This window comes from Heterocephalus glaber, unplaced genomic scaffold, assembly GCF_053883595.1.
Source record: "Heterocephalus glaber isolate CG9 unplaced genomic scaffold, H.glaber_assembly_v1.0 deba00001463, whole genome shotgun sequence".
Taxonomy (NCBI): Eukaryota; Metazoa; Chordata; class Mammalia; order Rodentia; family Bathyergidae; genus Heterocephalus; species Heterocephalus glaber.
This window is the reverse complement of record NW_028258310.1, coordinates 10,880,506-10,905,326: the sequence shown is the minus strand read 5'-3', so window position 1 is coordinate 10,905,326 and position 24,821 is coordinate 10,880,506. Positions and strand designations below refer to the sequence as shown.

The window sequence follows — 24,821 nt, the reverse complement described above, 5'->3', positions numbered from 1 at the left end:
AAAAACAACCTTCAGGCCATGTGTATAAAGTATATATGAAAAATAAATGAATTTCGTACTTAGATTTGTGGCTTATCTTCAAGTTATCTTATTATATATATGCAAATATTCCAAAATCTTTTAAAAAATCAGAAATCTAAAACACTTTGTGGTTCCAAATATTTTGAATAAGGCAAGTTCAACCTGTATTACCACAGCCTTAACTTAAGGCCTTACTATCTCTCCCTTGGCTGAATACCACAGCATCCTACCTGGTGCCTCAGGCTTACCCTTATAGCTTTCTGGAATCCAGTTTGCACTCTGTAGACAGACGATCTTTCTAAAGTTTAGTGTTATGCTGTCCCCGTTCCTCAATGAATCCCTGTTGCCTACAGATACAATTGACTTTTCATCCTTTAGAGCATAATCCTACTTATATAAGAGAGTTTACTGTAGAACACAATCCAGAATGGTTAACATGGTGGCGGCCATGAGATGCCTCGGCAGGGCCTTGACACATAACCAAAGGCATAGCTTTTCCAGGATGATTCATCAGACATCTCTTTATCCTTGTTCTGTAAACATTCAGGTGCCTATCAGACATTTTGCTGCTGCTGCTACAAAGCCTGCAAAGAAAGCCAAAAAAGGTGCCAAAGAAAAAACATCAGATGAAAAGATAGATGAGAAAGAAAAAATAAAGTCATACCCAGTTATGGAAGGTGAACCTGAGGATGATGTCTATTTAAAGCACTTATATCCAAGGCAGATTTATGAGGTGGAGAAAGCTATTCACTTACTTAAGAAGTTTCAAATTTTGGACTTTACTAATCCAAAACAAAGGGTTTTTCTTAATTTGACACTGGATATGGCACTGGGGAAAAAGAAAAGAGTGGAACCATTTGCCAGCATTATTAGTTTTCCATATCCATTTTCTTCAGAAGTCAATAAAGCTGCTGTATTAACGGGGAATGCATCAGAGATTGAAATAGCAGAAGGACAAGGAGCTGCATTTACAGGAGGAGCTGATCTGATTCAGAAGATTTTAGATGCTGAAATTCATGCAGACTTTTATGTAGCTGTTCCAGAAATAATGCCTGACCTTAATCCATTAAAGAAGAAACTGAAAAAAAAATTTCCAAAGCTCAGTAGAAATTCCATTGGCCATGACATTCCTTAAATGCTTGCGTTATTTAAAAATGGACATGAAATTAAGGTAGATGAAGAATGGGAGAACTTTCTTACCACCAAAATAGTAACATTGGATATGTCAAGTAACCAGATAGCTGCTAATCTCCAGACAGTTATTAATGAAGTCTGCAGGCACAGACCATTGAATCTGGGTCCCTTTGCGGTACGTGCTTTCCTTCGTAGTTCAACAAGTGAAGGTTTACTATTAAAGACTGATCCATTATTGCCTAAAGTAGAAACTGAAGAAAATGAAGAAGCTGCCTAAAAGTGATGAATTGTGAAATTAATTTGAATGGATTAAGAAGCAGCAGAGAAAATTATAAAACGGCATAATTTCTAAAAAAAAAAAAAAAGAGTTTACTGTAAAACAGTGTGCTCCTATGCCAGTGGTAGCCTCATGTATCTCTGTTTAACTGTGTATTTGGATAATATCAAGTGGCCATCATGGATGATTGGCATATACATTTTCAGTTTGCACTTAGAAGTTGGCACTCTGTGTGGTACTTTGCAATACACACGGATGAAATTGCTTAATAACACATTTATCAGATTATATTTCCATCACGTGTCACATGACTGTATTGAAATTTAAATTTAAAAAATTTGGCCTATGTGGAGTCTACTAGCTAATTAGAATTTTTTCTCCAGACCACTATTTGCTCAATATTAGTTTTGAAAATCTTTCTAAAACAAATCACATCTTCTGATGTCTTGTTAATGCTTGAGATTTTAAAAAAATTATATGGAAAAATGTTTAAGTACTTTTCAGTTTTGCTTTGGTTCAGTTCTATTATATTTGAATATTATTACAGTTTTTTCCCTTGCATTGCTTTTCTTTGAATAATTTTAATTTTTGTATATGTGTGTGTTTAGTGAACGATAATAAAGTTATACATTAATAAAAAAAATAAACTTGGTTTCCAATCCCTGTGAGCCATGTAATTGTGGACAAATTACTTAATCTCTCTGAGCCTCAGTTTCTTCATCTATGAGGCACAAATAATACCTATCATATAGAGTAGTTGGAAAAATCTATAAAACACTACTGACATGTATTAGGCACTCAATATCTTTTATTTATTATTACTGTAGAAATTAGAGTGGTAAAGTTCACCAAGTTGAACAAAAAGATAGAAATGGACCCGAGACTGAGGCTTTCAAAGAAGTAGACCAGTTTAAAGAAAATTTATCAGAAAAATAAATTGTATTTACTCATGGTAATGCACCAATTGGGACGCTAAGCACACATCTGCCATAACTTACCTTTTTTCTCATCCTTCCCTCTGCTTAATTCTGTAATTGCAAATGACTCCAATGAGAAAGAAAAGGAAAGGCGTGGGTGGAAAGTATCTGGACTGTAAAGAAGTTCTCTCATTAGCTGAATTTTTGTGTGTGTGCTGAGTCTTGAACCCAGGACGTTTTGTACTTGCACTCTACCACTGAGCTGCACCTAGAGCAAATTAGCTAACATTTAAAAGGTTGAGTGACAAGTAACAGCCACCTCTTCAGGTTTTGACAGTACAGCTCATTTGCTGTGGTATGTAGACTACACAGATTATATTCTTTCACTTTTTCAGCTTTTGGCCTACAAATTATTAGAAGATGATTGCACAGTGGACATATGCCTGTTATCCTGACTGCCCAACTTCCAAAGCCTTTGCACATCTGGAAACAAACCCCTGTGTGAAGAAGCATTCTGAATCTCATCCATGAATGCCAAAATGCCCTGCTATCAGTTCTCCCTGACTGTTGACTGCTTGGGACCCAAGCATGGCTGACCTGTCTTAGATTGTGACCCTGGAGAGGGGTGAGAAGAAACGCGAGCAATGTGTAAAGTTAATCAATTGTAGTGAATTACACTCAGTATCTGGTTCAGTGGCAGTGGGGTCAGCTAAGGTACTCCGCTCTCCAGGCCAGAGTCCCGGTGGCAGGGCAAGCGACACTGCCTCAGTCCAGAGAAGCATCCTTCCCGTGCTGTGCTTTCTTCTGTAAACCTGACATCTGGCCTCTTTATCTACAGCATCCCAGTAACCATCTCCGCCTGAAGGATCCCTTCTAATGCCAGGATACACATCCTCTCCAGGCTGATGGCATCTTTAAGTACCCAGTTACAAACGTTCCTCCTTACATACTGAATTGTAACGTTCTTTCTCCCTATAACTTTTCCCATCCTGGTAACCTCCATGGCCATTCAGGTTAAGTTTAATCTTTAAAAGGCTCTCAGCTTCCCTTGCATTTTTCTTCTACGGACTAACCCAGATGCACAGAAATCCAGTGACGCTAGGATCCGCGTTCCCACCAGGTGGCCTCAGCGCGGGCCCCTGTTTTCGGGGTGACTAGCCCGGGCGAGCAGAGGGCGCCCCCAGGAGCAGCCGCTGGTGGGCGAGTCCGGGGCGCGGCGCTGAACCCCGCCCGCGCGGGCAGCCGGCCAGGGCGCGGCTGTAGCTGGGACGGCCGGGCCCTCAGGGGCCTGGGCGGACTCTAGGAGCCGGGAGCGGAAAACAGCTCGGCTCCCGAAAGATAAGTAACAAAGGCAGCAGGCCAGCCGCCCCTCGCCGCTCACGCACTCACGCACGCAGCGGCGTGGGCAGAGCCAAAGGCGCCGGGTCAGCGCTGTCACCTGGCTGCCGAGCTCGGCGGGAGCCAGCGGCACTGGCACCTTGCGCGTGCGCGGTGAGTCCCAGCCGGGCGGCAGGAGGGGCCCGGGAGGGTGAGGGAAATAGCTGGGGTTCAGGAGGGGGGCCAGAGCCAGGGAGCGCCCGCCCCCAGGTCCCAGGTCGCGCCCACCTAACTTGGATCTTGAGTCTGACAGCAGAGCAAGCCACTCAATCAGTGCGGTCCTTCCGATCCTGTTTACAGGTGGGAAACTGAGGCCCAGGGAGGTGAGCTGGGGCAGAACAAAATAACAGTTGTTTGTGTCTTTTTAGCTCCTCTGCTGCTGTGTAGGATGTGAGGCGGCTTTTAGTAAGAATCCATACATTGAAACAATGGAAAAATACAATGATAAGAATCCTTGTCAAGAAAGTAATTATGACTAGAGAGTCAAGGACAAGGGAAGGAGGATAGAAATCTGCGACCTGTGGGGTGGGTCAGGGGCCAGGGGCCCTCGGAAAAGTAGAGCCCAAAGTTGGACCGGATCTAGAACATGCGGCCCCTGCCTGCCAGAAGCCGAGAGGGGAGAGAAGATGACTGAAGCTCAGGCCCTGCCCCCGGCCTTCTGCGGGTCGCTGACCCCGTAGAAGCAGGTGTCCGCACCTCACAGAGGGAGCACAGACCCGGCGCACAGTTCCAGGGGCGGCCGGAATCCGGGGCACCTTGTTTGCTCCTTTAAAGAAGGGCGGCCGGTCGAGGGCTGGCTGCTGCGAGCTGCTACCTGTGCGGTCTGGGCACTCGCTTTAATCTCTTCAAGGCCCACTTTTATTTAAAAGCTGGAGATGAGGTGGTCTGCTTTGTCCTCTTGCTTCTTGTTAGACTTAAGAATGAATTTAAGTCCCGGTGCCGGGCGTGTAGATGCACGGTAGAGGAGCTGAGACACTACCCAAATGGTCACAGCGGTGCCAGTTAGGAAAGGGGAGAAATTGGGCTGTATACAGAATAAAATAAAATGAAAATCTAAAAATCATAGATATGAAAATATAAAGCCAATCTTGCTATGACTGCAGCCCTACTATGCAACATTATCCTAGTGATGAGACCCTAAACAAGGCTGCGGTGAAGCACTGTACTGGACTCAGTGTTCGACCCAAGGTCAAGTGCTAAAAGTAGAAGCTACAAAATACTCTAAGAAGAACTGTTACTGTTTTACTGTTTTACTCTGTGTGTGTGTGTGTGTGTGTGTGTGTGTGTGTGTGTGTGTGTGTGAGAGAGAGAGAGAGAGAGAGAGAGACTCATTGTTGCCCAGGCTGGTCTTCCATTCCTAGGCTCCTGTGATCCTCCCACCTCTGCCTCTCCGTGGCTGAGGCTACAGGTGGGCCTAGCTCACTTGGGTCCTACATCAACCTTGCACAATATGGCTTTAAAGTTTTTTTTCATTAAATTTATTGGTACATTTTAGGTATACAATACAGTTACATTCATCATTGGGATCTTGTACCTGTACATGATATATCCTGGTCCTTATTTTTTCCCCTTTCCCTGCCCTCCCTTCACCCCCTCCACCCCTCCCTATTTACAAAGACTTTGTTTCCATTTTTTCCTTTAACATGGTTTGTTTTTAAAGGGAGGAAAGGGCATAAACCGGGACCTGAGCAACACCCAGTCTTGCCCAGTAATGGAGCTTTGCTGTGTTTCTGCCACAGTAGAGGAGCTGCCAACAGCTGGCTCACATCCTGCTTGGATCAGCAGCTGACCGTGGTAAACACTGTCTTGGTTGATTCTGCTGTAGATCAAATCAATGGCTTTTTATTTAACTAATGAGGAGGGGGAGAGCCTTTAAGGGCTGTCACAGAAACAGAATGGCATTTGTCAAGCTTATTGTCCAAAGACTGTTGCTTGTTTCTTGTTAGGCTTAGAAACTTTAAATCTGTGGAGCTAAACTGTGAGGACAGGGCCTGGTTAGATCCATTTATCTATGAAAAGAATTGCCTTTTATTTTTGGTACCAGGGATTAAACTTGGGTCCTTGCGCTTTCGAGGCAGGCAACAGAACCACTGAGCTAAATCCCCGGCCCCAAGAATTGCTCTTAAAAAGCACTGGGTTGTCTTCTTTCTCCACCTTTTTAGGCCTTTCAAAAAGAGCCAAGGAACTAGGCTAAGGGCAAAGAGCTGCTGTTTAATTTGAGTTAAGACGTGTCCCACCTGTCTGGTAGGTTACATTCCTCTCCATGTGTTTATAAAGGGAAGATGTTGCCCATGGAGAGATAGAATGTACGCATGTGTGTGTGTGCCTGTGTGTGTGTGTGTGTGTGTGTGTGTGTATTATTTCTTACCCTTCCACCTCCCTCCCAAACTGTCATTTCTCAATCCAGAAGACTCTTTCCTTGTCAACATGGTGACTTTGGCATGTTCCTCCCTTCCTGGCTCTGTGGTCTGATTTTGTTTCATAGTAATTTCTTAAAAATTAGAATTTTTGGCTGGGTGTGGTGGCATACACCTGTAAGCCCAGCACTCAGGAGGCTGAAGCAGGTATATGGCTGTGAGTTCGAGGCTAGCCTGGGTGTACAGAGTGAGTTCAAGGCTAGCCTGAACCACAAGGCGAGACCCCGTCTCAAAAAAACAAAACAAAAACTGGGATTTTTTTTCCTAATTTGACCGTAGGTGCTCTATAGGTCAGTACAGAGACATCATCCTATTTCAGGCAGAGGCTGTTCCTTATTTAAAGCCACCTGTGCACCCCTCTGTGTGTTTCCCCTTCCACACTCACCCCTTCATTCCTTATAGGACAAGATTAAGAGCAGAATTTCTCAAGAAATTATGTCTAGCACTATTGCATCAGAATCACAGGGAGGTGATACAATGCCCCACCCAAACCACTGAATCAGAATCTTCAAGAGTGGGGGTGATAATTTGCAACTTAGTAAGTGGTGCCCCTGGTGACTCTTCCTCACCTCTGATTACATGTGTGTTGTGGGTGGGGACGAGTTGGGTGGACTATGAACTGTTCTTTATACCTTTCTGTATTGTTTGTCTAGTTGTATATTGAGCAAGAGCCTCCTTCATTATTGAAACAAATGCTTTAAAATGTTGCCCCAAATAGGTAGATGAGTGGCCAATAAGTACTGTATTTGAAAAGATATTCAAGATCGTTATTAGGGAAATGCACATTAAATCCACAATGAAATATTTCTTCATACTTTTAGGGTGTCTTCAATTTTAAAAAACTGACAATATGAAGTGTTGTCAGTAGGCATAAAAACTGAAACTCTTTGTTTATATTGTTGGCAGGAGTATAAAATCATACATACAACCACTTTTTTTGGCTTTGCTGAGGAGTGAACCCAGTGTCTCACTATGGCAGCTAAGGACCCTACCACTGAGCTGTACCCTATCTCTTTATTTTGAGATGGGATCTTGCTAAGTCACCTAAGCTGGTCTTAAACCTGCAATCCTCCTCCCTCAGCCTCCTGCATAGTTGGCATTCTACGTGTGTGTTTCACTATACCTATCTTATATATTCACTTTTTAAAAACCTAGTATTCTCTTACAAAGTTAAATACACACCTGTCATGTGACCCAGACATTCTAGCACTAGGTCCAGCTTTATTGTAATAGTGAAACAGGAAACAGCCAGATATTTATCTAATGTGTGGATAAATAAATTGTAGTGTATGCATAACAGAATACTGCTCAGCAATAAAAAAATGAAGTATTGATATATTCTACCATCGTGGATCTCAAAATTTTTTGAAAGAAAGAGTGTAGATTATATCTTTCATTTTACATAAAATTAAAGGGCAGTTGCTATCTTTCTCCTGATCTCAAACTTTTTGGTAGCTTCTGAGAACCAATGAGCTGTGTATGATCATATTAGTTTAAGTCCACTTGCAGTGCTATCATTGGCAATTTGACCATTATTCTGTTGGTGTGCATCCACATAGTTTATTCATTAATTCAGTTAATTGAGCACCTTTTAGGTACTATATCTAGCTCCTAGGTAATTACTGATGGATAAAAGAGCATGATTCCTGTCTTCTCAGAGTTCACATTCTATTGAATGAACCACTGAGTAATAAAACAAAGAGACTAAACAATAATTATTCAGTGGAAAGGATAAAGAGTAGTTCTTGGGAAGGAGGCTGGGAATCAGGGAAGACTTGTCTGGTTTTAAAATTTTATTTTAAATTTTTATTAGTACATGCAGTACACAATGATTCCATTCATTGTGGGGAGTTGGTGAGTGCACATAACACATCTTCATTCTTTTTACATCTCTTTGTCTGGGTTTTGAGCAGGGAAGTCAGTGAGCAATTTTGTGAGTTTCCTTCTTCCTTTCCTTCTCCACTCGTGGCCCCCAGTGCTGAGATCAAACGCAGGGCCTTGAATGGTTAGCATGTGCTTTACTCCTGAGCTGTACCCCAGCCCCATGTTTTTAAAGGACTTCTCCACTCTGGGGCTGCACATCCAGTCCAGATGCTGTTTCTTCTATTGGTGCAGGAGAAAGGCAGCAGAAGTTTAGTGGTCTTTGAGATGGGACACACTGGAAGGATTAATGGAATGAGTTAATTAATAAAACAGGGCAGAGCGTAGAGGTTAGCACTAATCAACATCCTTTGAATTTAGCAGTATTTTGGTTTATTTATCCTCCCCCTTCTTTTAATAGTATTGTGGTTTACATCTGGATAGCGGGGCTTGTGGAAGGGGATTGAGTTGTGGGGGCTGACTTGCTGTTGGGAGGCAGGAGGCAGGCTGGGGCAAGTGACCTGGAGGGGTACTGTATAGTTCCCTCCCGGTGACTCCCTTCCTCCTTCCCTCTGTTTACTCTCTGCTTCCTGAGCCTCTGTGACCTGAGCAGCTTTCCTCCATCCAGGCCCTTCTGCCAGACAATTTTGATGTTTGAGCCTGCTAAACACGAGCAAAGCCTCTAAAAAACATGAACCAGAATAACCTCTCCTTGACTTGGTTGGTGTCAGGTATTGAGTCCCCGCGATGAGGAAAGGGACTCAGAGAAGCAATTTTATTAGTTTTTAGCGTATGGTGATGCCCGATCCCTGACCACTGCCCCCAGCCTCAGCCACTGGGTGTCAGGAGAGAATGACAATGCCCAGCAATGTATATTATGTTGGTGGGACAACATTCTAGAGCACAGCATTCTTTTGATTTATGATGTAGTTGACTTCTGGTAAGGGAATGAGGGTATGCTGGCATGACCTGCTTGCTGTTTCTCTCAACCTGTGCTGACTCCAAGTGATCTGTTTCCCCTTCCAAGGGCCAACAAACCATTTGCTTTAATAAAGCTGAGGTACATCCCCATCCCTTTTTATCTTTTTTTTTTTTAATCTGGGAATCAAACTCAGGGACTCTTGCTTGTCAGGCAGACACTGCACCACTGAGCTACATTCCTGGCCCTATCTTTTATTTTTGAGACAGGGTCTTGCTAAATTGCCCAAGCTTGAACTTGCTTCCCTTATACTTCAGCCTCCTGAGTAGCTGGGAGTACAGGTATGTGGCACAGTGCTCAGCTTCTCAGTTCTGTTCCTGGGGTAATTAGTCATATTTGTAGACAGGTTCTGTGGCATAGTTCTTATTGCTTATAATTATTATCATGATTATCTGCTTGTGTGTGGGTGCATCTAGGTCAGCTAAGTGTCCTTAGACAATTTCATCCACCTGATCAATGATAATGTTATTCTTTGTAGTTTAACAAAAATCGTAACAAAAAACAACTACTATTGTTATTGAAAGCTCACCATGTATGAGGGACTCTGTTACCATTTTACATGGATTATCTTATGAAATCTTCTAACAAACTGTAAGGAATGCTTATATAAATATCCTGTGAAGCCAGCCACTTGATCAAAGTCAGGATTTGAAATCAGGTTTCTCTGGCTCTAGGGCCTGGGCTCCTAAACTACACAGTGCGTCTCTCAAGCTTTCTTTAGGGCCAAGAAGAGGAAAGGAAAGACATCAGATAGTGTGCTCACCTATTACTTTTTCTGAACACAAATTTAAAAATACACGTAGTAGTCATGGTAGGGGGAGGGCTTGGGAGGTGATTCTTATAGTTTTGTCAATCCTGGATCCTTCTGGGCTTTAGAATTCTAGAAGTTCTTTTACAGTACCCTCCCTCTGTTGTTGGCATCTTAAAACCAGGCTCATTTCCAGGGCCCTGTTTGGCCACTCTTCTTTCTAAGGAGCAGGGTCTTTGCTGTCATGGTGCTCAAACCTTACCTGGGAAAGCCTTCTTTGAATCATCCTAGAGTCCTGGACCAGAGGTCTTACTTCCTTTACTGCCCTTTTTTCTTTTTTATCTTATATATTTAAATTGGTCTCTCTCTAGGGCTTGGCCGGGGTAGAAAGCCAATAGAGGCTCGCCTTCCCTGCCAAGACAATTTACCTTCTGGAAGATTTGTTCTTTTTTCCCTTTCAGGGATGAGGACTAAACCCAGGGTCTTTGCACAGAGCTATCTCCCCAGCCCTTTTAAAAATTTGAGATAGTGTCTTACTGTGTCACTAAGTTGCCCAGGCTAAGCTCAAACTTGCTGTCCTCCTGCCTCAGCCACCCAGAGTGCTGGCTGAAAGAACTTTAAGACAAGGGTTTCACACTTATCAGACATCTTCTTAGTTCTAACGTCCAGTTCCTCTGATTGATCAGGATTAGGTGCAGAGGATCATTTCCCCTTGTTACTCCAGTCTTGAAAGGGAGGAAATAATCAGGATGTCCATCACATTTTAGTTAGCTCCTTTGCTTAGTGGAATGGTTCTTGGAACAAATAACCAGATGTTTTGAGTGATCTTTCCTTATTGCAGAAGCAACTTTTCTTAACCCTTGTATTCTCAGAATCCAGCAAAATGCTTGGCATGCAGTCGTTTGCTCCCAGTATTTGTTAATGAATGTGTGAATGCCCAAATCCCTCTGTGCCAGTGTGGATGGAGGAGAAGAGAGAGATGGCTCAAATCAATTCAGTTTTATCCAATCTAAAAGTCAAAAGCATGATATAGAAGCATTAACTGCAGCACATGCAATATTTTCTTTTTAGCACCAGCCAAGTGTCTGATTAAGTTCTTTTGAGAGGAGGATGCTAGGATTGAATCCAGAGGCTCACAAAAACTGAGCACACACTCTACCACTGACCTACCTCCTTGTCCCCTGATTTTAGTTATTAATCACCTGTCACAAGGCATTAAGGAGATCTCAGGACTGATCACAGACCAGACTGTGTAGATTCTTTCACTAGTGCTGTCCACGCACGCCGTCCACACTTACCTTCTGAAGACCCATGTTTCTGGGGCGGGTTCTCCTTATCAGGTATCAGGCCAGGTCAGGAAATGGAACAAGGGCACTCAGCCTGCTCTCTCAGGCTGTTAAGCTACCTAGGAGTGGGGCAAAGATAATGGACAACTTAAGCTGTATGATATTTTGTTTGTTGTGAAGTTTTTATTTTGAAATAATGATAGTGAACATAGAGTACCAGGAGGTCTTGGACACCCTCCTCTCTGGTTTCTCCAATGGTTACATGTTATTTAAATATAGCACAATATCCAAACTAGGAAACTGGCAGTGGTTGTTTTATAGGCCATTTTGTCCCATGTGAAGACTTTTGTAACAACCACCTCAATTAAGAGAACTCTCCCATCACCACAGAATTCTCCCTGGTGCTCTTCCTTTTTAGTGACACCTACCTGGCCTCCATACCCATCCCCAGCCAGGCAACCGCTAATCTGTCCTCCAGCTCTGTAACTTTCTTTCTTTTTTTTTTATTTATTTTTTTGGTACCGGGGATTGAACCCAGGTCCTTGTGCATGCAAGGCAGATGGTGGCACCACTGAGCTAAATCCCCAGCCCTCTGTAACTTTCTATGTGGAATCACACAGTATGTAACCTTTTCGATTGCATTTTTCACTTAGCATCATCTCCTCAAGACATCCAATTTGTTGCTGTGTATTAGTAGTTCACCCTTTTTTTTCCTGAGTATTCAGTGGTATGGATGCACGACAGTTTGTCTAACCATTCATCTGCTAAAGGACATTTTTGTTGTTTCCAGTTATTAGATATTACAAATAAAGCTTCTCTGAATATTTGTATACAGGTTTCTGTGTGGATCTAAGTTTCCTTTCTCTGGGTTAGATGTCCAGGGTGTGATGTGTATTTTATTTTTACAGAAACTGACAAATTATTTTGCACAGAGGCTGTACCATTTTACATTCCCACTAGTAGTGTATGAGAGATTTAGTTTCTCCTCATCCTTGTTAGCATTTGATATTCTATAATTTTGTAGCAGCTTTATTGAGATATAATTCACTCATTTAAAGTGAACAAATTAGAATGTTTAATATCTGTCTATGTCTATATCTTATATATACCTATGTATATCCATCACCGCAATCAATTTAGAACATTTTCATCATCCCCAAAAGAAACTCTGTACCCTTCAGCCACACCCAATCTCCTACCCCTTGAGCCCTAGGAAATCATTACTATTGTTTCTACGTCTGTGGAGTTGTCTATTCTGGACGTTTCATGTAAATGGAATAAAATATGTGACTTTTTGTGGCTGCCTTCTTTCACTTAGTATGATGTTTTCTAGGTTTATTTGTGTTATAGTACACATCACTACTTCATTCCTTTTTATTGCCAAATATATGATCTTTTAAAGAAATAAAAGCATGTTTCATTCTTGTACAAGTGTTTTATAGCCTTGTAATTTGTATCACACAGGCTATAAACTAAAGAATAATAAAATTCTGCTATAGGGCTGGGGATTTACCTCAGTGGCACTACGCCTGCCTTGCAAGTGCAAGGTCCTGAGTTTGATCCCTGGTACAAAAAAAAATGCTGCTGTAGAGATTTTGCCAGGCCTGCTTGGAGGTCTAGATTGCATTTAACCTAGGTATAAGTCAGTGCTATTTTAAATATTTAGCAGTTGTCTGTAAAGTATAATTTATGCTTTTAACAACAGTTCTGAGTTGTGAGACCTGAATAGCTCTCCTGGTATTTTATCAGGATCTTTCCAGAGAAGCTGTATACAAAGTAATGAATGTAGGATTCAGGCCAAGGACAGCTCAGCAGACTACAGGCAGCGTTCAGTTGCTAGAACAGAGCCATGCATCCAACTGACCCATTCCAGGATCTTTCTGGGCCTTTTGCCCTCTGAACAACCTGGCCTACCTCAGATATTCAATTTATGTACTGTGTGATCTGCTGGCCAGTACTTATGCCCAACACAGAACAATGGAACTACTATTGCAAATACCATTTATTTAGCAAATATGTAGTATTACATGTTAGTATTGTGAGACACAGAAGAGGACACAAGATGAGTGGTGCTTACCTTGCCTCTAGGATCTTCACGTCTAGCCAGGAAGATCAGCCTAGTCCTGAACTTCTCATGTCCAAAGTTGGATGGGATGCACGCCACCATAAGTATTATGAAATATAACCATCTATAAAATTTGTTACAGAGAACAATAGAACAAGTACTCATATATTTATCTTCTAGCTTTGTTTAATTTTAACATTTTGTCATTTTTTGCCTTTTTTTTTAAAACAAATAGAACATCTCAGCAATAAAAGAAAAGAAAGGATGCATTTACACATATAACTTATATGAATCCCCAGGGAATTATGCTAACTGAATAAAGCCAGGCCTATAAGGTTACATACTATATGGTTCTATTTACATGACATCATTGAAATGACATGATTATAGAAAGGAAGAACAGCTTCCTGGTTGCCAAAGGCTTTAAAGAAAACAGAGCCAAGAGGATGAAAAACAACATGAATGATACCTGCAATGGTGTTACACCTTTCTACCTATGTATGTATCTTTAAACAATATCCAGTATCATTTTACATATTATAAAGGTGAAAAAATAATATACTGTATGGACCCTTCTGGGACTTGCTCACCCTCCTTCATATCTATCTATCTATCTATCTATCTATCTATCTATCTATCTTTCTAGCTAGCTAGCTATTTTTTTTTTTGGTGCCAGAGATTGAACTCAGGACCCTGTGTTTGCAAGGCAGGTGGCGGAACTGCAGAGCCAAACCCCACCCCTGTATCAATATATTGATACATGAATACACAGTTTAATCATTTTTTGCTGTTCAGAATCCTATTAGTATAATTGCATAATTATACTACATGTTATTTATCCACGCTCTTGCTGAATATCAGCCGTTTCTAATTTCTTGTTATTACTAATAGTACTACTACAAAAATCTTGCCCACATTCCTTATATATATGTGGAGAAATCCTTTTCAATCAAGGTGTATCTAGGAGCAGAACTGCTTGGCTTGACAATGTGTGCATTTTCAACTTTTCCAGCTCTTTAGAGTGGTTGCAACATTTTACATGATTATATCAGTATTTGAAACTTATCACCATTCTACATTCATCTACATTTTCATGGACACTTTTAAAAATATTTTGCCAGTCTAACATGCAATAAATGGTATTTCACTGTGATTTTAACTATTCGCATTTGCCTTGTTACTAGTGAGTTTATCATCTTTTCATTTGGTTATTAGCTATTTAAATTTCTTCTTTTGTTAATTACCTGTTCATCTCTGTATGAACCAGGGTTTAGTTGGTTGTATCACAAACCATTCTAGTTTAAGAAGAAAGAGATTTAAGAAGATATTGAAATATTAGATTATTTATTGGGGAGTCTGGAGAAGTGGGCCACAGAACAGCTTCCAGGGATAGGTCCCAAAGCAATAGCAAGGAAAGGCCCTTCAAAGGAACTGTTGCCTTCTGCAACAATGAGGAAACTGCTGACCCAGGATTCCATGGGTCAGGATTTCATGACTTCAGCCATAATCTTTTGCATTGCCAGAACTATTGACTTCAGAACAGTGCTGTACTTGCCCGGTTAAACAAATGCCTGAAGCCTTTCTTCCTAGCTTAGTTCTAAATTCCAGGTTCAAACAAAACCATCTGATTAGTGGAGCTGAAAGTACACCTTAGAATCTTAGCAGTCAGGGAGTTGGGAAGTTGGTTTTTAACTCCAATTTCAGTATAACAGCAAGACCCAATAGAAAGAGGTTGGACCTCATGATGAGTGAACCAAAATACTGTATTCTCAACAGTTGCCATTGTCTATTTTTCTGGTAGATCACCTTGTTTTAATGATTCATGAAGGTTCCATAGGTAGTCTAGGTAGTAAACTTTTGCATATTACTTTCAAAAGCAGTATCTTCTGACCTGAGTCCAGTCTTTTCCTTTAATATATAATTGTTAGATAAGCAGAATATTTCAATATTAATGTAGTCAGGTTTACCTTTCTTTATCAATCTTTTCCTTTGGGGTCTATACATTGTTTTGTTGGAGAAATCCTATGTAGAGAGCATACAAACATTTTCTTAGTTTTCTTCTAAAAATTTTAGTTTTACATTTAACTTTTAGGTTTTAAAACCATCTTGAACTTACTCTGGGTGTGATATGTGATTTATTTATTTTCCTATATGGGAAGCTAATTATTCCATTACCCCATAGACCATCCTTTTACTAGTGACTAATTATGAGACTTCTGTCATATTTCAACTTTTCCTACTTGTTACAGTCTGTTCCTGGGCTCTAATCTGTTCCACTGATCTTTTTGTCAATACTACATGCTTAATTACTATGATTTTATAATGAGTCTTGATACCTGGCAGAACAAATCCTTCAACATTTTTCTTCAGAATTTCCTTGGCCATTCCTAGCTTTTACTTTACGTTACTTTTCTTTTTCTTTTCCCCTAGTAGTTATAGGGGTAGAATCCAGGGCCTTCACACTGTGTTTGTACCCCAATCCTTTAAAATTGCTAAATTTCCAGTTGAGCTTCAATTTATGATCCTTCTGCCTCAGCTGCCCAGAGTGCTGGGATTACAGGTGTGTGTAATGGCTCTAAGGTGTGTACCTGCCTCTAAGATATTTTTGTTTTGTTTTGTTTTTCAATCTGCTGGGAGTTTTATTGGAAACATATTGAATCAGTCTGGGGGAATTTTCATCTTTCTGATACAGAGTCTTCCTCTCCATGATCATGTTATATCTCTACTTGAAATTAGTTAAGTGTAAGAAGTATAAGATGTTTATGAAGAAAATTATAAAATTTTAGTATAATTTTTAGAATGTATTATAGCTAAATTCTAATACAAACTACTATAATTTTCTTCATAAGCATCTCATACATATTTTAATTAAAATACTTAAGGAATAGACATTATTATTACTACATTATTACAACTTTTTATAATTATGCTTTTTATGTTCCTTTAAATTATACTTATTAATGTTATTGCTATATATAGGAATATAATTTCTTTTTGAATAGTAATCTCTAGCAAAATTGAAAAATTCTCATTGTTTTTCTTCCTTTTAGTGTTTAATTCTTGTTAATTATTATTATTTTTTTTCTTTTCTTTTTTTGGTACTGGGGATTGAACTCGGGACCTTGTGCTTGTGAGGCAGGCGCCGGAACCACTGAGCTAAATCCCCAGCCCCTCTTGTTAATTATTAAAGGATACAATTTAAAGAAATAAGTCTTGCTGTTTATTATGAAAAAACTGCGACAGATAATTCCAGAATGTTTGTTATGAAAAATAACAAACATTTCCCCCATCCCCTCCCTTTTTGCCCCAGCCATTACCAGGCAATCGCTTCTATCTTTTTTAGCTCGTTGTTTCAGAATTTACCTGTATCTTAAAGTAGCACATATAGGGAGTTTCAAACTTTCTTTCTGAAGCCTTGATATTTGAGTTTTCTGACTAAAATGCCAACAGACAGATTCATAGGAGGAAAGCTATACAAATGTATTTACCCATGGTCTCACCTGACACCAAGCCTTCAGATTGGAAACCCAAAGGGGTTTCCAATAGGGGAAGCTATTTGATTTTCTGCTTAGGTTTGATGAAGCAATAGCATCCACGTGGAAGTATAACTGGACAAAAAGGGTTGATGGACATAGACTGAGGAGAGAAACCCAACAAGGCCTATCTCTTCAGGTTTCTCTTGATCCCTTGGTTGTAGCATTTCTTTCTTCAGGAAATAAGACAGGGCCCTTTATCTTTTCTGCACAGCAGTTGCTATAGCAATTGTTTTCTTTTTGTTGGTTGATTGATTTCTTAGTTTTCTATGTATTATCTCTGTAATGATCCCCAATTAAGCACCAAATTCTGTACTAGTTTAATAAATCAATGCTTAAGACATTCTAGAACCTCCTGGAGTTCTCTAGACCAGACTCCCCTCTGCTTGGAGCCTGCAGTCAATCCTAGATTCTCTCTTCACCTGTCTAGGACTCTTTTGGCCCTTCCAGTGTTCCATCACCAGATCTCTGTATCTTCCTCTTTGCTTTTGTTTGTTGTCATTTTGTTGTTTGTTTCTTTGTTATTTCTTTGTTTTGGAGTGTATGAAGTAAATTCTTTAGGCCTTCAGGATTCTACAGATTCTTTTCAACATGTTTAGATGTGATTTAAAAAAAAAACTTATTCTGCTTTGGAATTACATTTCCTAAATCTAAGTATTCCTATCTTTTATAAGTTCTGAGCAGTTCTGTTATGGTTTACATCTAAAATGTCCCTCAAAATTTCATATATTTGGAGGTAGGCTTCTGAAAGCTGATTGGATTATGGAGGTATTATACTCACCCATAGATTAATTCATTGGTGAGTTCATAGCTAAGTGTGGTGTGAGGAGACAGGGCCTGCTAGGAAGAGGCGTGGCCTTGGAGGCGGGCCTTTAAAGGGGTGTATCTCCCTCTTGGTTTCTCCTTTCTCTCTGTTCCTGGGTGCAGGAGGTGAGCAGCTGTCCTCTGCTATGCCCTTCCAGCCATGCTGTTTCTGCATTGGAGCCTGCTCACCACAAACTGAATCCCCTGATCCATGAGCCAGATTAAACTTCTCCTCCTTTGGAAAACTGACTAATACAAATTATTCATCTTTTCAACTCTTGCCTCTTATCACTCTATTTTTGCCATCTAGAACTTCTATTTGTTACCTGACGTTTTTCCCATCAGTTTCCATATCCTTTAATCTTCTCCACTATTTTCCAAACTTTTCTCTCTGTTTAGTAGTCTGGATAATTTCTTCTGACATCTGCCCTTTTTTCCCCTAAATGTCCTCATAATCTGTCAAATCTTTTTTTTTTTTTTTTTTTTTTTGGTACTGGGGATTGAACTCGGGTCCTTGTGCAGCAGGCGGCAAAACCACTGAGCTAAGTCCCCGGCCCTGTCAAATCTGTTTTTAATTTCAAAGACTAAATTTTTAAATTTCTATTAGTTCCATTTGCCACTGTAAAAATCATATGTGTCGTTTTTTGGTAATGTCTTTCCTTTTCTCCCCTTTATTTTAGTTTTTATCTGATAGTTTAGGGTCTAATCCTGTTGTTTGTTGTTTCTGCCTATGCTTGCTCACTGTGGCGTTCTTTTAATTTTGTATTCTTAACTCACTTACAGGACAGTTATCTGTGGCCTAGGTTAAAGCCATAATCTTTCTTGAGACATTTTATTTGTCCTATGGCCACTCAGAGTATAAGCTAACATTTTTTGTGTGTGAATGGCTCATGTCTGGGCTACTGGGACACCTGTGGTATAAATCTGAACCTAAAACTCAGTAGGCTTATGTTGGAGGTCAGAGAATGGTACCCCAAAGTGCAGGCCTCAGAAGCAAGATTTCTCTCTGCCTTCCTGTCTTTCTTCCTCTCTCCCATTATTCCCCCTCAGACAAACCATAGAAACTAGAACTTCTCTTCCTCAGAGTAGGTCTCAGAAAACACAGTCCCTTCCCTCGAAGCCACCCAGAAAACCTAGAAATATTAATCACTTTTTCCGATCCTGCTTCTCTGCCAAGGAGCTGGCCCAAAGAAGTTCTCTGACCTACCTTGTTTGATAGTAGGTGCTAACACCTCCATTCCAGAAAGGGTCCTGCCCCGCACCCAGGAGGAAGGAATGCTGCACAATGAAGCCCAGAAGGACCTAAACAGGCAGGCCTCACGGAGGCGCTCCACTCAGTCTATTAGCAGCATTAGCTTAGACCTTTTGTTTTAATCCTATTTCAACATAACTGTCCTTGTTACTTGAATCTAAGCATAAAAATGGATAGTTCAGAGCCTGAGATGCAGCTCAGTGGTGTAATGCCTGCCTGGCAAGCACAAGGTCCTGAGTTTGATTCCTGGTACAAGAAAAAAAAATTTTTTTTAAATGGATAGTTCAAGGGCTGGGGATTTAGCTCAGTGGTTCCAGTGCCTGCCTCGCAAGCGCGAGGTCCCGAGTTCAATGCCCAACATCAAAAAAAAAAAAAAAAAAATGGATAGTTCAGTCTGAGTCTGGGTCTTTAATCTGAAGGCTCCCATGTCACATAAAACCATGAGCAAATAGCTCCAGCTAGCCAAGTGTGGTGGTGCATGCCTGTAATCCCAGCACTCTGTGGGGCTGAGGCAGGATGATCACAAGTTCAAGCCCAGCCTGGGCAACTTATAACTCAGAAAGACACTATCTCAAAATAAAGAAATAAAATAAAATATAAAGATCAGGGGATATAATTCAGTGTGAAGGCCCTGGGTTCAATCCCCATTAAAAAGCAAACAACCCTCCCCCCACAAAACTATGACCAAATACATTTGTTATGCTTCCCGTTTGTTTGTTTTTGGTACCGAGGATCGAACTCAGGACCTTGTGCTTGCGAGGCAGGTGCGGTGGCACTGAGCTAAATCCCCAGCCCATGCTTCCCTTTTGTTAACTTGTCTTTGTTATAGGGATGCTGGTCATTACTGTCATGATGAGCAGGAAAGGAGTCACCTGTTTTCTACCCTTATACTTGTTAAAATTTCCAGAGATTTTTTTGTTTTGTTTTGTTTTGGGTACTGGGGAATCAAACTCGGGACCTTGCGCTTGTGAGGCAGGCATCGGAACCACTGAGCTAAATCCCTGGCCCCTTCAGAGATGTTTTTTCCAAAAAGGAGAAATATTTTTGTCACTTTCTGTGAAGGCGGGTGGATTTTTTTCTGACCCCTGCCCACCCCTTCACTCTAGGCCATAGCTACATGAGCTCAGCTGCTCCCTGCTGAAGAACTGGCTCAAGTTCCACCTGGTTTGGTACTCAAGATTTCCTTTAGTCTCTTGCAAGTTCTGCCATGCATTAAGAGGAAAGTGTGTGATAGCTGATGTGGCATTTCTAACTATTTGGAAGTAAGAAAGTTTTCCAGGTCATGTTGTTCACACTACTGCACTTTATGTTTTTTAAATCTAGAAATAAAGGGATAGTGAGAGTTTCAGAGAAGAAAAGTACAGCTAGAAGAGTGAGAACGGGGAGGATCAGGAAAGGATGAATGTTGGAGGATAGAGACATGGAGGGGCACAGCAGGTGCAAAAGTAACGAGGCATGAAAGGACTTTCCAGGTGTGGACAAAAGCTCTGCACTCTGGCTGGAGGGGAAATGAGGTTTAATGGACCACTGAGCAGCAGGGAGCTATTAAAGTCTTACAGCAGGGAATGCTGTGATCACAGGCTTTGTTTCAGGGAGTTTAAACTGGAAGCAAGTCCAAGGTGAATGTGTATGGGTGGCAGTGGGAGAGAGAGGCTTGGATTTGGAAGGAGGATCCTGGGGCCTGTGGAAATAGCCCAGGTGATAGGTTATATATCTTCATGGGGTAATGGGAGGGAGGAGCCACTGGGAGAGAGGGTTCGAGGGCTGAGCTGAACCAGATAAAGAAATCTGGGCCCAGAGCTGGGGAGAAAATAGCAGAAAAGCCAGGAAAGCACATTGTCTGAATCCCAGGAAGTGAATTTAAAATGTCAGCAATGTTCTGAGCTGTTGTTTGCCCTCTCATTCTGTCCAAATGGTGCTGACAAATGCTAAACAGTCCATTCAACTCTGTTTGGAGCTAAAGATGTTTTCAGGCGCATTGAGGAATTATTGTCTTCAAATGAAGGACATTTCCTCGTAGACCTCCCTGGCAGTGAATCGGGATGGTTTTGTTTCTCCAGCAACTGCAGACATGGCCCATTGTGGGACAGACGAGCCCTCCTCGGGGAGTCTGGATGGCGAAGGTCAGAGCCTGGAGGACAGATCCTTGCTCCAGCAGAGTCTGGCCATCAGGGAGCTCATGGACACCGAGGACTCCTATTTGCACATGCTTCGACTCTGTGCCTCAGACGTCAGGAGCCGTCTCCAGCAGGTACTTGAGAGGAGCCACCCACAACCTGTCTTTATAGGAGCATATGTGGGTCTGCTTCTGAGCTTTCACTTCTGCTCCTGGGGGAAACTTAATGGCAGGAAGCTCAAGGAGCATGAAGTCTGCCAGATCCAGATGTCACCCTCAGGACTACAGTTTATTGGTCATGCTGCCTTCAGCAGGGCCTTGTATGGCACAGTGTTAGTGTATTCATCTGCTAAATGGGGAGAGGAACAACCAAAATTAAGTGTGCTAATGCCAAGCCCTTTTCCAGTTTAGAACAGATTATTTCAACTGACATACATTCTATATGTTTCATTTTTGGGGTGGTGATGTGAGAGTTTACCACTCTCAAGCGTTTTTATTAGTGTTCACTTTTTATATTTTTTTCTGGTTTTAGAAAAAATAAAGGCTCACACTATAAAATTCTAAGGATGTGAGTTCCAGTCAGGCAGACTCTGTTTGACATAGTCCCAGTCTTGACATACAAACACTGGACTTCCTTCTTTTTTTTTTGTACCGGGGATCGAACTTGGGACCTTGTGCTTGCGAGGCAGGCAGTGGAACCACTGAGCTAAATCACCAGCCCTGGACTTTCAATGAGTGATTCTTGAGTGAATGAAATACCAAAGTAAGTAATGTAGAAGGTAAAATACCTCCTTCACCCTTCAGGAATTAGGATTTTTCTCCAAGGGCAACAAAAATATATAAACATATGCTGTTATTTATTTTAGCAAAACTGAGAACATATTCTAGACATTATTCTGCATATACCTTTCCCATCTGATTGTGCTGCTGGCAATACTTCCATGCCTGTGTGTGTGTATATAGACGTCTTACCTCTATTTTCACAGTGGGGTAGCCTGGCTCACAGGGTGTGGAGTTTGGAATGCATCTTCAGGGAGTGGGAGTAGATGCCAAGTATGTCAGAGCTGGAAAGAAACCAAGTTTCCCACTGTCAGATGACAGATAAGGAAATTGGGAGAAGAAAAATGACAGTTGGCAACAGGTTTAAGATGAAAGCCCAATTCACTTTTCCTTCCATGGTGAATATCCATGTCTTCCTCCCTTTTTATAGAGTAATGAAAATACCTAACTTGTAAGATTTTAAATCCTCACAAACATTCCCCTGGGTCTGTCATTCTTCCCGAATGGTGGGACTGTGATGGGATGTTTGGAACTACTCTTTGAAGCCTGCAAATAAAGTTCCCCTAACCAGACATCATCTACCTCTGTGACTTCTTTGTTCCTTTCAGCTGCCACAGGGAGATCTGGATGTCCTGTTCTCCAACATCGATGAGATCATCCAGGTGAGCAGCAGATTTCTGCATGGTCTGCAGGAGACAGCCTCCAAGGAAGAGAAGCAAGTGCTCCTAATTGGTGAGCAAAGGACCTAGGGGGTTGTTGGTCTTCACTTCCTGTGGAGTTGTCTTCAGCTCCTGGTCACTGTGGAACTATCCAGCATTCCATGGAAGTGTAGCTCAAAGGGAATCTGTTTTTGGAATCCTTGAAACACAACATGTCAGAGGCAGCTGGAGCCCACAGATACCTGGTTCCCATGACCACATCACCTCTTAAAGGTCCCACCTCTCAATATTGTTGCATGGGCAATTAAGTTTCCAACACATCATCTTTGCAGTACATATTCAAACCATAGACTGTCCTCGTCCTTTGTCCCTGTGGTTAGCCAAAAAGGCACAAAGAGCCCATATGATGTTTCTTCTCTCTCGTGCAACTGCGTGCTGGGTCGGCTACTCTGGCTCCTGCTGGCTCTTGCTATGCAAGGGAAGCCCTTTTCCTAAGGAATAGCAAGAATATTTAAAAAGATTTTTAGACCTCAGTCAATCCTGTTTGAACAATCTTAGCAGACTTTCCCTTTCCCAAAAATGAAAGGACAAGAGAGGAGGAAAAGTCTTTACTGTGGTGTCTTGGACGTTCTACCTCTCACTCTCTGAGCATTCATTCACCTTCCCTGCCCTTCAGTTACTAAAGTACTCCCACCCCAGCCACATTGGTCATACTCCTGAGGACATCCCTCAGGACATTCAGGAGAATGTGGGGACTACCCTGTGTTTCATGGCCAGGCCCACATTAGCTCTCAGCAGGGTCACCTGTGCAGGAACTCTAGCAGCTGACCTCCTCTAATCATACAGACCCCTCCCTAGCTGTAGCTTTGGGATGATCTTTCCTGGTCATGCCCTTCTTGGCTCTGGGAGCTTCTCTTGGGAGTCATTCCTGAGGATTGGCTGGACTTACACAAGGGAAGGGGTACAGTCCCAAGGCGTTAACCCTACTGTGGGGACTTTTAACTGGACTGTGCTCCTCTGGGCACCATCTGCTGTGCACCAAGGGAGGCTGGTCCAGGTCAGAGGCCCAGCCAGTGTCTTTGGCAGGCAGTAGGGTAGGCTGGACTTCTTGTGGTCTCTGATTCCTCTCTGCCCTGTGTGGGCAATACCCTGTATTCACCAATACATTTCCCTTTACCTTCACTGCTTCCTGCCTGCCAAGCCACCAAATTCTCTTGTCTGGATATTTCTAATATCTTCCTCATAACTATTTTTGTTACCCTTTGTTTGTTTGTGGTGCTGAGGATTGAACCCAGGGCCTTATGAATGCTAGGCGAGAGCTATATCACTGAGCTACATCCCCAGCCCCCCTCTCTTTAAAAATTTTTTAAAATTTTAAGACAGGGTCTCACTAAGTTGCCTAGGCTGGCCTCAAACTCAAGATCCTCCTGTTTCAGCCTCCTGGACAGCTGGAATTACAATCCTGCACCACCACACCTTGCCCTGTCACCACTTTTGACCCCTAGCTTAATCTCAAGATAAGATTGATCTTTTTTCTTTTTAATTAATAGACTTTATTTTTTAGAGTATTTCCAGGTTTATAGAAAAACTACTATGATCTCAAGAGTCAGAGCTGTACAGAAGGTGTTTTCAGTGGAGCGTTGCTGCTTCTCTTTGATTCCTACTGAAGACCCCGTTCCCCCATTCTTCCCACCTATTCCATCCTCCCCTTTTTGGTAACCAACCTCTTTCATTTCTGATTTTAAAATATGGAGCGCTTCATGAGTTTGCACACCATTCTTACCCTGGGGCTATTCAAATCTTCCCTATGTTTTTCCAACTCTACCATACACGGTGCTGAAATTGAACAGAAATCAGATCCCAGTGCCCTCCTCAAAGCCCTAGCACTGCTTTCCACTACCCTTAGAAGAAATCAGAACACCCTGCTGCACCTCACTTTGAGGCCCTGTGTGATCTGACTTCGATTTACCATCTCTTTCTTCTCCTTTGTACCCTTGCCCACTTTTCTTCAGCTGCCCTTACCTCTTGCTGTTACTCCCATACCCAAGCTCCCCTCTCTGGGTGTCTCCCTGTGAAATCTACTTCCCCAAGAATTCCCAGAATTCCCAGGGTTGGTTACTTCTGATCTGACAGACACCTACATGCAGACTACCCCCAAATAGAGGGCCCAGCACTCTCTCATCTGTTTGCTTTGCCTTAATTCATGTTACTCAAGACATATGTAGTGCACAATCATCCCTCAGCATCTGCAGGAGACTAGTTTTAGGATCCTCTTAGACACCAAAATCCATTGATGTTTAAGTTCTTTATATTCATGGCATAATATTTGCATAACATATGATCATCCTCCTGCATACTTCAAATCATCTCTAATTTAAAAATTTTTTAACAGTACATGTTTGCAATATATGATTACATTCATCATGGGGAGTTGGTACAAATCTCTAGATTGCTTATATGACTAAAAATATTAATATTATGCAGATAGCCATTATATTATAATGTTTAGGAAATAATGACAGGGAAAAAAAAGCCTGTGCATGGTTAGTACAGAGACATTTTCCCTTTGAATATTTTTGATCCCTGGTTGGTTGAA

At 41.6% G+C, this 24,821-nt stretch overlaps 1 protein-coding gene, 1 non-coding gene and 1 pseudogene across 6 annotated transcripts in view; 2 read left to right on the top strand and 1 right to left on the bottom strand.

Moving 5' to 3' along the window:
• Window positions 1-442: 442 nt before the first annotated feature.
• LOC101707385 (large ribosomal subunit protein uL1m pseudogene) lies at window positions 443-1,538 on the top strand (annotated as a pseudogene).
• A 2,059-nt stretch (window positions 1,539-3,597) lies between these two features.
• Window positions 3,598-24,821, top strand: part of Arhgef37 (Rho guanine nucleotide exchange factor 37) — a 49,637-nt gene continuing 28,413 nt past the window's right edge. The window contains exons 1-4 of one of the 5 annotated variants that reach the window (XM_087180599.1): window positions 3,598-3,840; window positions 5,387-5,520; window positions 20,731-20,921; window positions 22,175-22,298. In XM_087180599.1, the coding sequence (XP_087036725.1) occupies window positions 20,742-20,921; window positions 22,175-22,298 (304 nt within the window). In that variant the 5' untranslated portion in view covers window positions 3,598-3,840; window positions 5,387-5,520; window positions 20,731-20,741. Of the gene's footprint in view, window positions 3,841-3,869; window positions 4,027-5,386; window positions 5,521-5,575; window positions 9,064-20,730; window positions 20,922-22,174; window positions 22,299-24,821 lie in introns of those variants that run through there. The other 4 variants (XM_087180600.1, XM_004854396.3, XM_087180601.1 and 1 more) reach the window with 4 other exon arrangements.
• On the bottom strand, window positions 23,968-24,071 carry LOC147826665 (U6 spliceosomal RNA). Its single transcript, XR_015438870.1, has one exon. It is a non-coding gene; the product is annotated as a U6 spliceosomal RNA (small nuclear RNA).